This window comes from Bombus affinis, chromosome 3 (assembly GCF_024516045.1).
Source record: "Bombus affinis isolate iyBomAffi1 chromosome 3, iyBomAffi1.2, whole genome shotgun sequence".
Classification (NCBI taxonomy): domain Eukaryota; kingdom Metazoa; phylum Arthropoda; class Insecta; order Hymenoptera; family Apidae; genus Bombus; species Bombus affinis.
Window position 1 is genome coordinate 1,031,459 of NC_066346.1, and position 12,547 is coordinate 1,044,005.

The following is a 12,547-nucleotide window of genomic DNA, read 5'->3' on the forward strand; positions in this document are numbered from 1 at the left end:
AATACTATAAATTTTGCATCATTTTTTAACGTAAAGTATATACAAGAATGCAATTTTTTATAATCGTATCATAAACTTTAATTTGAAAACAGAGATGTTATTAATATTTAAAGACACGTAAGTGACATTAAAGTATTTCGATTTTGTTCAACGTATTCTATAATTCTTTTCGTTAAAATAAATAGGTTCTCAACATCTTTTTTCTGACTTAATCAACAACAAAGACAGTGTAAAACATGTACAAAGTAAAACGTGATTTCTCATATTCTAACAGTCGCAGCATTCGTGATCTCAAAGCTTTTTTTTTACTTATGATACATATTCTTTTGTTTTCTAAGATATAATAATATTATTTTATAAAATGTAATAATACTAATAAACGATTACTTATTTACTACATTTTATAATTCTCTTTAACCCGCCACAATTCAATTTTCATTGTATCTGCAATCTGTGTATGTTTTTTCTACAATGTAAAATGCAGGTGATTACGTTTCGAAATTAAACGTAATGATAGGTAAATTACATGTTGTTGGTTGTAGAGAATTTCATAGAATAGAATTTGGAAATGTAAGATTATTATCATGTCAGCTAACGCTCGTACGATTAAAATAATAATAAACAGTTTGGAACGACGTTTAAAAATATTAGTAAACTCGATATATAAATATCAGTAAATTATGCGTCACAGAATGTATTCTATTCATCGTGTGAATAAATGCAATTGCAGGAAATGCATATATTAATGGAAGAATTAAATGGGTTAAATACTGGATTTTTTGAAGAAAATTTAAAGTTTTAGAATATCGATGGAATATTATTTTTGAAAGTCGTATGATTATTTAATATGTCATATTGATCGTAAGCTTTCCATTGACTTTACTTAACTTACTTTTGCTACATTTACTACATATCATAAAACAACGAGAAAGTTAGTTAATAGTCATTTTTGAATTCGTTCGATTATCGCACATGCGTAGAATCTCTCGAACGTATTATATATCGTGTTTTCATTGCTATACTTTCCTATGTATACATGTATATAGTACATGTACCGCATAAAACAAAATAACCTATCTTTATCTTTTATTTCTTTCTTAGAACGTAAGTTGATCAAATTATCGCGAATGACTAATTTGCAATTTGATGTCATATATAAGGTATTTACCTAAATGTAAGTAGACTCGTTCGAAGATGAAACAATATAGAACCAGCTGTTAAAAATATCGCTATGTTCCATTGAAATTTTGTTGTTGATGTAACAAGAAATTGGTATCCTATGATACATTGATGTATGTAACATCGGTGGTAATATTTGTTCCGCCGATATTCGCATGTTGAGAAACCTGGTTAATTTTCCTAGGCTGTTATACCCCTAGAGGGAGGGAGAGAGAGAGAGAGAAAGGGAGAGAAAGTATGCGTATGCGTAGGTGTGTGATCAGATTTGATAAGCGCGTGCGCATAGTGTCGGGAACCGATACACCGCATGAGTCGGTGGGAGAAAAACAAGGACAGGTATAAGAAGGGGTGAGAAAGGCAACGATGCAACCCCTGTTTTTCCCGTAATCGTTGCCGCTCGATTCTGCGCCTTAGTTTCGTACGCGGGGCGGCTCCTATATTCCTATTCATCTATCGCCGCGTTACCTCAGGAGTGCATGAATGGTGATTTAACGCGTGCCTAGAAAAAGAACCTTCGTGTTCGGCAGTTGCTGGACGAGTGAAAGAATTAGGAGGATAGTGCCTAGTCTCTTATAAAGCACGATGGTTACGGATAGTACGAGTCAGGTATGGTTCTATATATTTTGCGTAGCGAGAGGCGCCGGAATGTCGCCGGTATTTTTTCCACCCCCGACTGATCGAAGGGTGTGAACGTTGACCGACGATATCGAAATAATCTGATTTCCTTCGTTGCTAGAAAATAGTCGCATCGACTTTCCGAACGCCGTTTTCCCTTACTTCGTGAATTTTCTTTGCCCCGGCATTAAATGTACCGAAACGAACGGAACTTTAAAATTCTGCCTGATAACCATAGATAAAGCAAACGGCAGTCGTGAGAGGGGATGATGTAAGCAAGATATACATACGTACATACGATAAAGGTAGACGTTTTATAAGCCGGTTGTTGCCGTTTGGTTACCACTTTGCAGATATTAATTTAGAAATAATCAAAGCAACGTAACTTGCTATAAACGTTCTAGCAGACAAAATTTATCAAGCGGAATACGTCGAAGTTGTTGGTAGGATAAAGGTCATGGTCAAATCATAGCGTATAATGTAACCAATTGCATTACTTGGATCGAGTACTTGAATCAAAAGTAATATACCACTTCTATGTATCAAAATGAAGAAGACGGATAAAAGTTTTATGATAATATCAAATCTATTAAAAGTTTCTCAATTATTTGTCACCTGAATATATCTATTATCGTATTTTGTAAACGTTAGTTGAAAATCAAATTAAATGTAAAATTAATTTTATTGCTAATATAAGGGATTCGTATGTGAATTTTATATCATAGTAATGAAATTATTTCGATTTTAATATGACAACATCCGTATCATTTCTGCGGATAGAGCTCTTTTTTGCAGATGAAAGTACATTTCTATACTGCATAATTTATTTATTCATACTGTTTATCGTTTATCGTTTATCGTTAATTTATGTAACTCGTTTAGATAAACGCTTTATCAAGCGGTAATGTACGCAGTAGGACAAAGTATCCTAATATCGAATAGTATTATACAATTGGTACTCGTACTATAAGTATTAATTTTGCTGCATTGACCAAAGGTTAACTAACGACTGGTCATTTTAATACTCTTTGATCTCAAACGAAGCAACTTTCTCTTTTGATTATTTCCTTTATCGTCTGAAATTTAATTCTTCGAAAACTGAGCGTTATTTATTTATCTAAACGAACCTGCTTTGCATATTTTTCAAATAGAATTAAACTGCTTAATCTCGGTGCTCTTTTTGCGATTGATCCCGTAAACGTAAATGTATACATTTACAAAGCTACGTAATTTTTTAAATTATAACATAGATCGCGTAAAAAAATTGGTCCAAGTTAATTATATTAATTACAAAATAATTCTTTTTATAAATTCATTCAGGTATTTTAAATACAATTCCTTTATTTCTTCAATTTTATTTTTCCCATTTTCCTACTTCTCGTTTAGATACAAATTACTATTACGAGCTACTGTGAAATAATAGTTCAAAATTCATTATAAGGATAAAATTTTTATTTCGCAGCTGGTCCACGAGCTAAAAATATTTAAGAAACGTCCCATTTTGCAATACCGTTGCTACGTTCAATTATAAAATCGTATAATATTTAATAAGCATATTTATATTTAAAAACTTCAAAATATGTTTCTAACGATTACTTTATGTTATTGGAAAAATTCATTAATCATGAAACGCGTAAAAAGACTAATATCCAGGTGAAAATGATCCATAACTGTCCTAACTTACTATTGACAATTTTCTACCATAAAATTCTTGCTGTTGAATGAATGTTTCTTCAAGGATCCTTTAAATGTACATAAATTTGATATATTTAGGACGATTAATACTAATCGTGAAGTAAGTGAAATAATCGTGGAACGTTACATTACGATTGGCGATCGTAATTGCGATTATAGAATTTATAGATTAATGGAATAAAATAAATATTAATATGCGTGTGTTTCTCTGATTTAGGCTGACGACACGACAGCATTTCTTCGTGCTGCTCGGTCCGGAAACCTCGAAAAAGTGATCGAATTCCTCGATACCGATTTAGATATTAATACAGCTAATTCGGTAAGTATCGAGCTAATCTATAAATCGTTCTAATTAGTCCATGTTACGTACGGATTCGTTAGATGGTATTATATCACTTCTACGTCAAATCGGAAAACTTCATGTTACGTGTCGCATTTCAGAATGGTTTAAATGCTTTACATTTAGCATCGAAAGATGGCCATGTTGAAATAGTAACAGAATTATTAAAAAGAGGCGCTAAAGTGGACGCAGCTACAAAAAAGGGGAACACTGCGTTGCACATAGCTTCACTGGGTAAATATAATTGTTTATTACCAATTCACCATAAATATATAAAAATAAAAATAAAATTTATAACGTGTTTTTAGCCGGCCAAGTGGAAATAGTAAATATTCTTATTCAGTATGGTGCTGCAGTTAATATTCAATCTCAAAATGGTTTTACACCTTTATACATGGCCGCTCAAGAAAATCATGATCAAGTGGTTAAATTATTGCTCGGCAATGGAGCCAATCAGAGTCTCGCTACAGAGGTGAATATCGTCCGAAACTTTGCATGCCAATATTTAAAAATTGCATCCCGCGATTGATACGTACCTGCGCTTACTTATTTCTCGATTCGAACGACTCTATCTATATTCATGAAATGTTTTATGTATCTGGTAATTGGAGTGGTGAAAGATAAAAATAATTCTTCAGGATGGATTTACACCTCTCGCAGTAGCGATGCAACAAGGACACGATAAAGTCGTCAGCGTTCTTTTAGAAAATGATTCTAAAGGGAAAGTTAGACTACCAGCGCTTCATATCGCGGCTAAGAAAGATGATTGCAAAGCTGCGGATCTGTTATTGCAGGTAAACAACGATACAAGTAGCCGATCGTTATTGGAATTGTTGTATTTCTCATTCAAACTATCACGATTGTTTGTATCGTCTTTTAATGTCGACGTGTTAAAGATGATTAACTTTTCATTTTCTTTTTCAGAATGATCACAAACCCGATGTTACATCAAAAAGCGGTTTTACACCTTTGCATATCGCCGCCCATTACGGAAACGAAGAGATAGCACGTTTATTAATAAAGCGTGGAGCCGATGTTAATTATTTGGCAAAGGTGCGAATACATCGACATCGACGAGAGTAGTTATAAGCCTGTACTGATATTTCTCATTTCTTTTATCAGCATAATATAAGCCCTTTACATGTAGCAGCGAAGTGGGGTAAAAACAACATGGTTAAAGTATTATTAGAAAATTCTGCGCAAATCGATGCTAAAACTAGGGATGGTTTAACACCGCTTCATTGTGCAGCAAGATCTGGTCATGAACAAGTGATTACCACACTTCTTGAACATTCTGCACCAATTAGTGCACGAACGAAAGTACGTAAACGACGTGAACCGCTCATTGTATCAACAATTTTATTGGCGTATACGTTTGAGAGATATACGTACATGTAAATTAATCGACATTTCGACTTCATCGATGAACATGTCGATTCATTTTGCAAACGTTTCACAGAATGGACTTGCACCGTTACACATGGCATCGCAAGGGGATCATGTGGATGCAGCGAGAGTATTATTGTATCACCGAGCGCCAGTGGACGAAGTTACGATCGATTATTTAACGTCTCTTCATGTTGCCGCGCACTGCGGCCACGTTAGAGTCGCAAAACTACTTTTGGATCGCAAAGCTGATCCAAATGCACGCGCTTTAAATGGCTTCACACCATTGCATATTGCTTGCAAGAAAAATCGAATAAAAGTTGTCGAACTCTTATTAAAACACGGAGCATCGATCGAATCTACTACCGAGGTAATTACCGTATAAAGATTTTCCCCATAATTACACGTTAATTATTGCTTATAAATCATATTCAATTGCAAAAAATAATTTCTTTCGTTCGAGTTTATTTTCTCTTCTTTTTAAGTTATTCACCTGTTCATCCTTAATTTTCATTCTGAGTTAATCGTTTAAACGACTTAGACTTTGGAATATAATTTGGTAAAAGATGGTCGAAATGATATATTTTACTATATAAAGACAAAGTACTTACATTTGTCCCGTTTGTACTTAAATCTTGGCAATGTCGCATCGTTTCTATCAGATTATTTTACCTTTTTCGATTACCTTTACCCAAGGATCGATAACTACCGTCCCTTTTAACTACTTTATCGTCATGTTTCTCCATGTAAGAGTCGCGCGTTTATGAGAAAAATTTATTTTAATTAAATTGGCGCGATTCGCGAGAAATAGATATGTTTTGAAATTGGCCAATTGTTAAGAAGATATTTAAAATTTCTCATCTTTTTAGCGTTTGACTCAAGAACTAAGTAAAAAATGCTCATCGGTTACTCGGCTACGCTATTTATAAGTGTATGTCTATAATTAAGATAATGAAAAAGAAACGCGTTAGAAAGGGAAATACATCAGGTTTGTTTGTTATAAAACGCTTTATAGTTCCTTGGTTATGAAAAGACTGGTTAACGGCTATCAATACTATCATGATCAATACAGATGATCATTTCTATGTATTCTATGTATATCGATAAATATACTCCGAAGAAGAAAGTATCGGTACGAAAGTCATGGAGTCATAGTAGCAAAATGTTAATAGAAAATACATATATTTTACAGTCTGGACTGACTCCATTACATGTGGCCAGTTTTATGGGATGTATGAATATCGTGATATTTCTACTGCAACACGAAGCCAATCCTGATGTGCCAACTGTTAGGGGTGAAACACCTCTACATCTGGCAGCTAGAGCTAATCAGACAGACATTATTCGAATTTTATTACGAAATGGAGCCAAAGTTGATGCTCGTGCAAGGGTAAGTAAACAAAGAATCTTGCTTGAAAACCATATTTCCGGACGTGATCAGGTTTCCTTAATATTTTGGCAAAAATTGCACTTTGTAACAAAACGATACATATAAATGGTCACATGCGCGTTCGTCGTTATTAAATGTCTCGCACATTCCATTAACCAGTCTCATTATGTTTTCTATGTTTATATCATTATCGTTATTATGCTTATTCTTTATAATACATACTCATTACGCCGTTAATTTGTCATAAAGTTTATTAGTACCGATTATCAGCTATAACGATCGTACACGTGTATACGATAACAATATGGTAATTTAGCGTATGTTCCGATTTTTTTAGGAACAACAAACACCTCTTCATATTGCGTCGCGATTAAGAAATATCGATATTGTTATGTTACTTCTGCAACATGGTGCAGCAGTTGATACCACCACGAAAGATATGTACACAGCGTTGCATATCGCGGCAAAGGAAGGCCAGGAGGAGGTAATGTACAAAGAAATTTCAAAGATAGCGGATTACATCGGTACACAAAGTAGATTATATTTATTTTGGACGAGATATCGTGAGTACTTTATATAGGTTCTGTAATAAACAAAATTTCTTATTTTCCGTTGTTATATGCAGATTTTTCTCTTTATCATTTACATTTCATTTCATATTCTGTTAATTAAGTTTTGTTTACACTTGTTATATTTTATGTTAAGTTATTTATCTGTAATGAATTTTAATAAAATTTTTCACCATATTAATTTATTTTTTACGTTGCCTTCTTTCAACGTTACGTTGCGTACGTCATTGTTAATATCTTGAAAACTCATAATTTCATCTTATTATTTTCATTCTGCATTCGTATTTATCTTGCCATTTAGATTCACCTGTAAACTAATTTTTGCAAGGTAAGAAGTTGAGAAATCCTCTTCCTATTATAAAGTAACTTCAACAACCTGATCAGTGAATGTAGTAATAAAAAATCATTATCAGGTCATCCAATAATGTGATTTTTCCAAGAGCTAACTTTAAAACAATGGAACATGTTACGATTGGAATTTTCATAGAAGAGGAGTAGGAAACTTGATGGAAAAATGGCAAAAAGATTGTAGAGAATGGCGGAATATGTACAATGTATCGCTTTCACTCGTCAACGGTTATTTCTAAAAAAAACTTGCATTACTTATATGATACGATCTAGTATACAGGGTGAATCACTTAAGACTGGAAGCTGAAATATCTTCGAAACTATTAATTATATGGAAAAGTGTTTTGAACGAAAGTGGAATAGTTTCGGGGTAGTTGTTCGATATGATTAGCATTTTCGTAAGTGAATCATACGAAGATTGGTATGTATTTAGGTAACGTACGTTTTTTGATGGTTAAATCGATTTATTTCGGTATTCTCAATTAGCTTCTTTATGTCAAACATACCATTTGTGTGCAAGATATCTTAATTGTAATTTTCTGCAACTTATCGTCATATACTGTGCAAGAACTCAAAGAATTCCTCTGGAAGAAATGCGTGCCTACCGTATTGATAGAAAGTGTCACATATTAAGGCCTAACTAAAATCCTATTTAATAACAATCCTATTTAAAGTGTTATCCCTCGAGGGAATTCTCAGATGTTCGATGTATATTGTTAATATTTTATATTTTGGTACTCGACATTATCGTATACGTGTAAAGGGATGCTCGGACAATCGATACATATTGCCAATAAATATAAAAGGCACGAGGAAGATATGGTTTGTCAATAAATATCGACGAAACATATTGTCAATATTATTTACCGACGAAACGCAATGATGTTGGGAATCTCGAAATATCGACAACGTTATTGATCGTCCGAGGATATCCTTATATCCTTCTTGAAGTATTTTCTATCTCTTTAGTCATGCAAAGAAAAACAGATGGAAAGAAAATGGAATCGATTGGTTCCCTGCCAATCGTAGTCTCAAAGAAAATAATAATGTAATACTTAATACTAGAACTGTGACACCCAATATATATTTTGTACTTTGATTATATTTATTCAAGAAGAGTGATATATCACTTATGGAAGAACATTACGAAACTATGACGATATTTTGAAAAATAGTCCATTGAAAGGAGACGATAAGCAATATTCGATTTTTTAAAATAATCAATACGTGTAAAGGTAACGCTCGAGCGAATATCTCAGTTTGTCGATATAGGCAACAATTTTTAATACAACTTTCATGATATTTTTTAAAGACGTTAAACGTGCAAAATGATTTTTGTAAAAGCAGGATTGCTTGAGAAATTCAATGTCACGATGCAAAAGTGTTTGTGTCGAATGTATTCAGTTTGGAGAAAAATTAATTAACAAATATGCATAAAGGTATAAAGTAGGTATATTTAAAAATTAATTTCTTGCTTATATGTACATGTATGTATATAACCAAATGCTGCGTCGTTTATCTCGCGATATGTCAAATCGGAATAAAAGGAACGACATACGATGTACGTTTGCTGCTCAAAAACGCACAAGAACAAAGCGTTGGTAATATGAGGTCATCGATCAGATATTTATAAATATTATATCTGATACTATATACGTTTGATCAAAGTTATTATATTATGTTTAATTTATTAAATGTAATATAACAATTTAGCATCTGAATTATTATTTGTAGCTTCTAGCTTAAAAGATTAATTATAATTTCGTCCGATGTTTTATTTAATGTATTTATATGTATACAGGTTGCAACTATTCTTGTGGAAAACAATGCTTCTCTTAAGGCTACAACTAAAAACGGCTTTACTCCTTTACATATCGCGGCTAAATATGGCAACATGAGCGTTGCTAAGATACTTTTGCAAAGGGACAGCAAATTAGACGCGCAAGGAAAGGTATGTATCAATTATTGTATTTTTATTTAATACGTATGTTATCTACATTTTTTTTATATATATTTTATTTAATGAAAATTACGATTACACGTAACACCGATACAAACTGAAAATTATGTGCCTCTTAATAATTCGATTTTATTTCTTGTCAACCTAGATATTAAAATCCTTTACCGATACTCTTACAAATGAAAATTTAATTACCCTTTTATGTTCAGATTTCTGTCTATCGTAGTGTTATATAATAATTTACGTGTCATTATCTTATACAGATAAACGTTTAATTATTTAGTTACACGTAATTTGTAGAATCTTTACTAAGGCGTTAAAATATGTTTCAGAATGATATTTCTCCTCTACATTTGGCGTGCCATTATGACCATCCAAATGTAGCAAATCTTTTATTGGAAAAAGGCGCATCCCCCCATTTAGCTTCGCAAAATGGACATACTCCTCTGCATATCGCTGCTCGTAAAAATCAGGTAATATTTACGATATAGTAGGTGGCTGTTATGAATCGTTTTGGTGACCACTTAACCCAGATACGAAACTTTTGACCACGAAAAAGGGATTCTAATCGATCTCGATATTTATAAAATTCGATTACTATTCTATTAAGAAGTTATTTGTACGATTTAAGCAATTCTAGAAAAAGATTTCAAGTAATACGTAATTGATAGATCGAACATTTTTTAGATGGATATTGCCTCGACTCTCTTAGAAAATGGGGCGAACGCGAACGCCGAATCAAAAGCAGGATTCACGCCTCTACATTTAAGTGCACAAAAAGGTCACTATGATATGACGAATCTGTTGATTGAACATGGAGCTGATCCGAATCACAAGTCAAAGGTAGGAGCGTTATCCGGTAATTGAATAGAGTTGATAGTCGATTATCTGTAATCATTTTTAACAATTAGATTTTTGTCTTTATACTTTTATGTATCTTCTTTGATATACATTGTACATGATCAAATGTTGTTTCCAATTTTCTTGTATTACATTACAAACAACGGTATTACTATCAGTACTCTGTAAGTTAAAGAATCCAACTTGGAATTGTGTTATTAAAATTGCGGTTAAATTATACTTATACATAGATATTATTCTTTTTAGTCTTTTTTATTTTTCAACGACGTTGTTTTATCGCACGATTGTCAAACGTGTTTGGCGATATTTCATCGTTAAAGGATAACGATCGTTTTGTTTAGAATGGTCTCACCGCGTTGCATCTATGCGCTCAAGAAGATTTTATTAAAGTGGCTTCTATTCTGGTGAAAAATGGTGCGAATGTAGAGAGTGAAACGGAAACTGGGTATCGGCCGATACACGTCGCGGCACATTTTGGAAACCTTTCTATGATTCGATTTCTCTTAAAGCATAGTGCAACTATCGACGTAAAATCTAATCAAAACTACACTCCATTGCATCAGGCTGCTCAACAAGGTCATGCGCATATTGTTAGCGCTTTATTGGAAGGAAATGCTTCGCATAAAGCACGAACCAATGTGAGTAATAATATTTCGTTACATTTTCCTCCAACTGTATACATACGTATATGCTTTGTAATTGTGGAACATTATTAATTTATAATAATACAGAAACATGTATGCTACATACTAAAATCGTTCTAGGATGGACTAACCGCGTTAAATATAGCTCAAAAATTAGGATACATATCTGTAATGGAGGTATTGAAAGGATTGTCTTACGATACATTGGCACCTGATAACAAAAATTGGGACGAGAAGTACAAAGTGATCGCTCCTGAAAGTCTGCAAGAAACCAGCTTTATGTCTGATTCCGAAGACGAAGGAGGTACGATGTTTATACATGATGGAACATCGTTGCGCGTATATACGCATAATATATAACTTAACAAGTATTATTATGTCTGTTTCCTGTAAAATAAGTAATTTTGTACGCGCGCGTTGTAAATCAAGTTATGTTATTGCATTTTACGTTTTATAGACAAGAAAATAAACGAAGCTAAACCATAGGTACTATATTTTGTTAGAATATATAAGCATAAGTCGAACATAAATATAAATGTAAGAGCGATAAAATGTGAAAGAGACGAAATATCTTTATAAAACAAAACTCAATCGAGATATTTGTTTACAGGTTCGGATGCGTTGATCAGTGAGCAGCCTTATCGATATCTTACGGCAGACTTGATGAAAAGTTTAAGAGACGATTCTCTGCCTATTGATGTTACGCGAGATGATCCAATACACAGACAAGGTAAAACACCTATTGCTTGTTTTTAAACGTCACGATCGTTTTACGTAATCTGGTGCGTTGTTTTCGACTAGTCACAAAAGAAGAAAAACAGGATTTCACTCAAAGCAATAATTATTGTCTAGCAGAAAACTTTGATACCGATGGATTTAATTTGGGGTATGTAAACACGATTTTATACAATAGTCGCTAAAGTAAATTACTTGGAAATATAACATCGTTCAATGACGTATCAAGCATTTGTAGCGTAAAATTTTGTACGAGAATTACTATTAATGAAAATCAAATATTTTCATTCTAGCCGACTTCATTTCAGATCGTAAGTAACATTTATCGCTAAAGTTCATATGCCTGATTTCACGAGTACATCGTACAATGTAACGTCGCGTTACGTTATTATACGTATAACCTTTTAATCTAAAGAAAAATCACAGTAACGAGTGCCAACTTCACTTTTTATTTCGCTCGTCTGCTACTGATTCGATGAATATACGCTTCATAAAAGTACGTACTTCAAATGTAAATTTTGGTAAACGAAAAACATTCTCCGATTCTCTTCAAAAAAAATATGTAAAATGTTTAAAAAGTTGCGAAAAGACAAACATTTAACAGTAAGTTTATTTGATTTACATGTACATTTATTAATATAGGCAAAAGTATTTTTTTTTATTAATGTCATATTCTGTACATTTATCAGGAAAAATCAAATTATAATTTTAATTAGTTACCGTGATCTTTCTTTACGAAAGTAACAATAAGATACACATATATTTTCCAATACGTCGTTCAAGTTGATAATTTTTGGATTAATCGCTATTTTTGTTTCACAATCT

The 12,547-nt window shown here is 32.8% G+C and overlaps 1 protein-coding gene across 8 annotated transcripts in view; it reads left to right on the top strand.

Annotated features, from left to right (window-relative positions):
- Window positions 1–12,547, top strand: part of LOC126914186 (ankyrin-2-like) — a 33,374-nt gene that overhangs the window by 943 nt on the left and 19,884 nt on the right. For 2 of the 8 annotated variants that reach the window (XM_050717771.1, XM_050717773.1), the window contains 17 exons: window positions 3,707–3,808; window positions 3,931–4,063; window positions 4,138–4,301; window positions 4,468–4,623; window positions 4,754–4,882; window positions 4,952–5,149; window positions 5,289–5,585; window positions 6,408–6,605; window positions 6,943–7,089; window positions 9,324–9,473; window positions 9,815–9,955; window positions 10,170–10,325; window positions 10,685–10,981; window positions 11,108–11,291; window positions 11,598–11,717; window positions 11,789–11,873; window positions 12,016–12,033. In XM_050717771.1, coding sequence (XP_050573728.1) covers window positions 3,707–3,808; window positions 3,931–4,063; window positions 4,138–4,301; window positions 4,468–4,623; window positions 4,754–4,882; window positions 4,952–5,149; window positions 5,289–5,585; window positions 6,408–6,605; window positions 6,943–7,089; window positions 9,324–9,473; window positions 9,815–9,955; window positions 10,170–10,325; window positions 10,685–10,981; window positions 11,108–11,291; window positions 11,598–11,717; window positions 11,789–11,873; window positions 12,016–12,033 — 2,675 coding nt within the window. Of the gene's footprint in view, window positions 1–1,402; window positions 1,786–3,706; window positions 3,809–3,930; window positions 4,064–4,137; window positions 4,302–4,467; window positions 4,624–4,753; window positions 4,883–4,951; window positions 5,150–5,288; window positions 5,586–6,407; window positions 6,606–6,942; window positions 7,090–9,323; window positions 9,474–9,814; window positions 9,956–10,169; window positions 10,326–10,684; window positions 10,982–11,107; window positions 11,292–11,597; window positions 11,718–11,788; window positions 11,874–12,015; window positions 12,034–12,547 lie in introns of those variants that run through there. The other 6 variants (XM_050717774.1, XM_050717776.1, XM_050717777.1 and 3 more) reach the window with 6 other exon arrangements.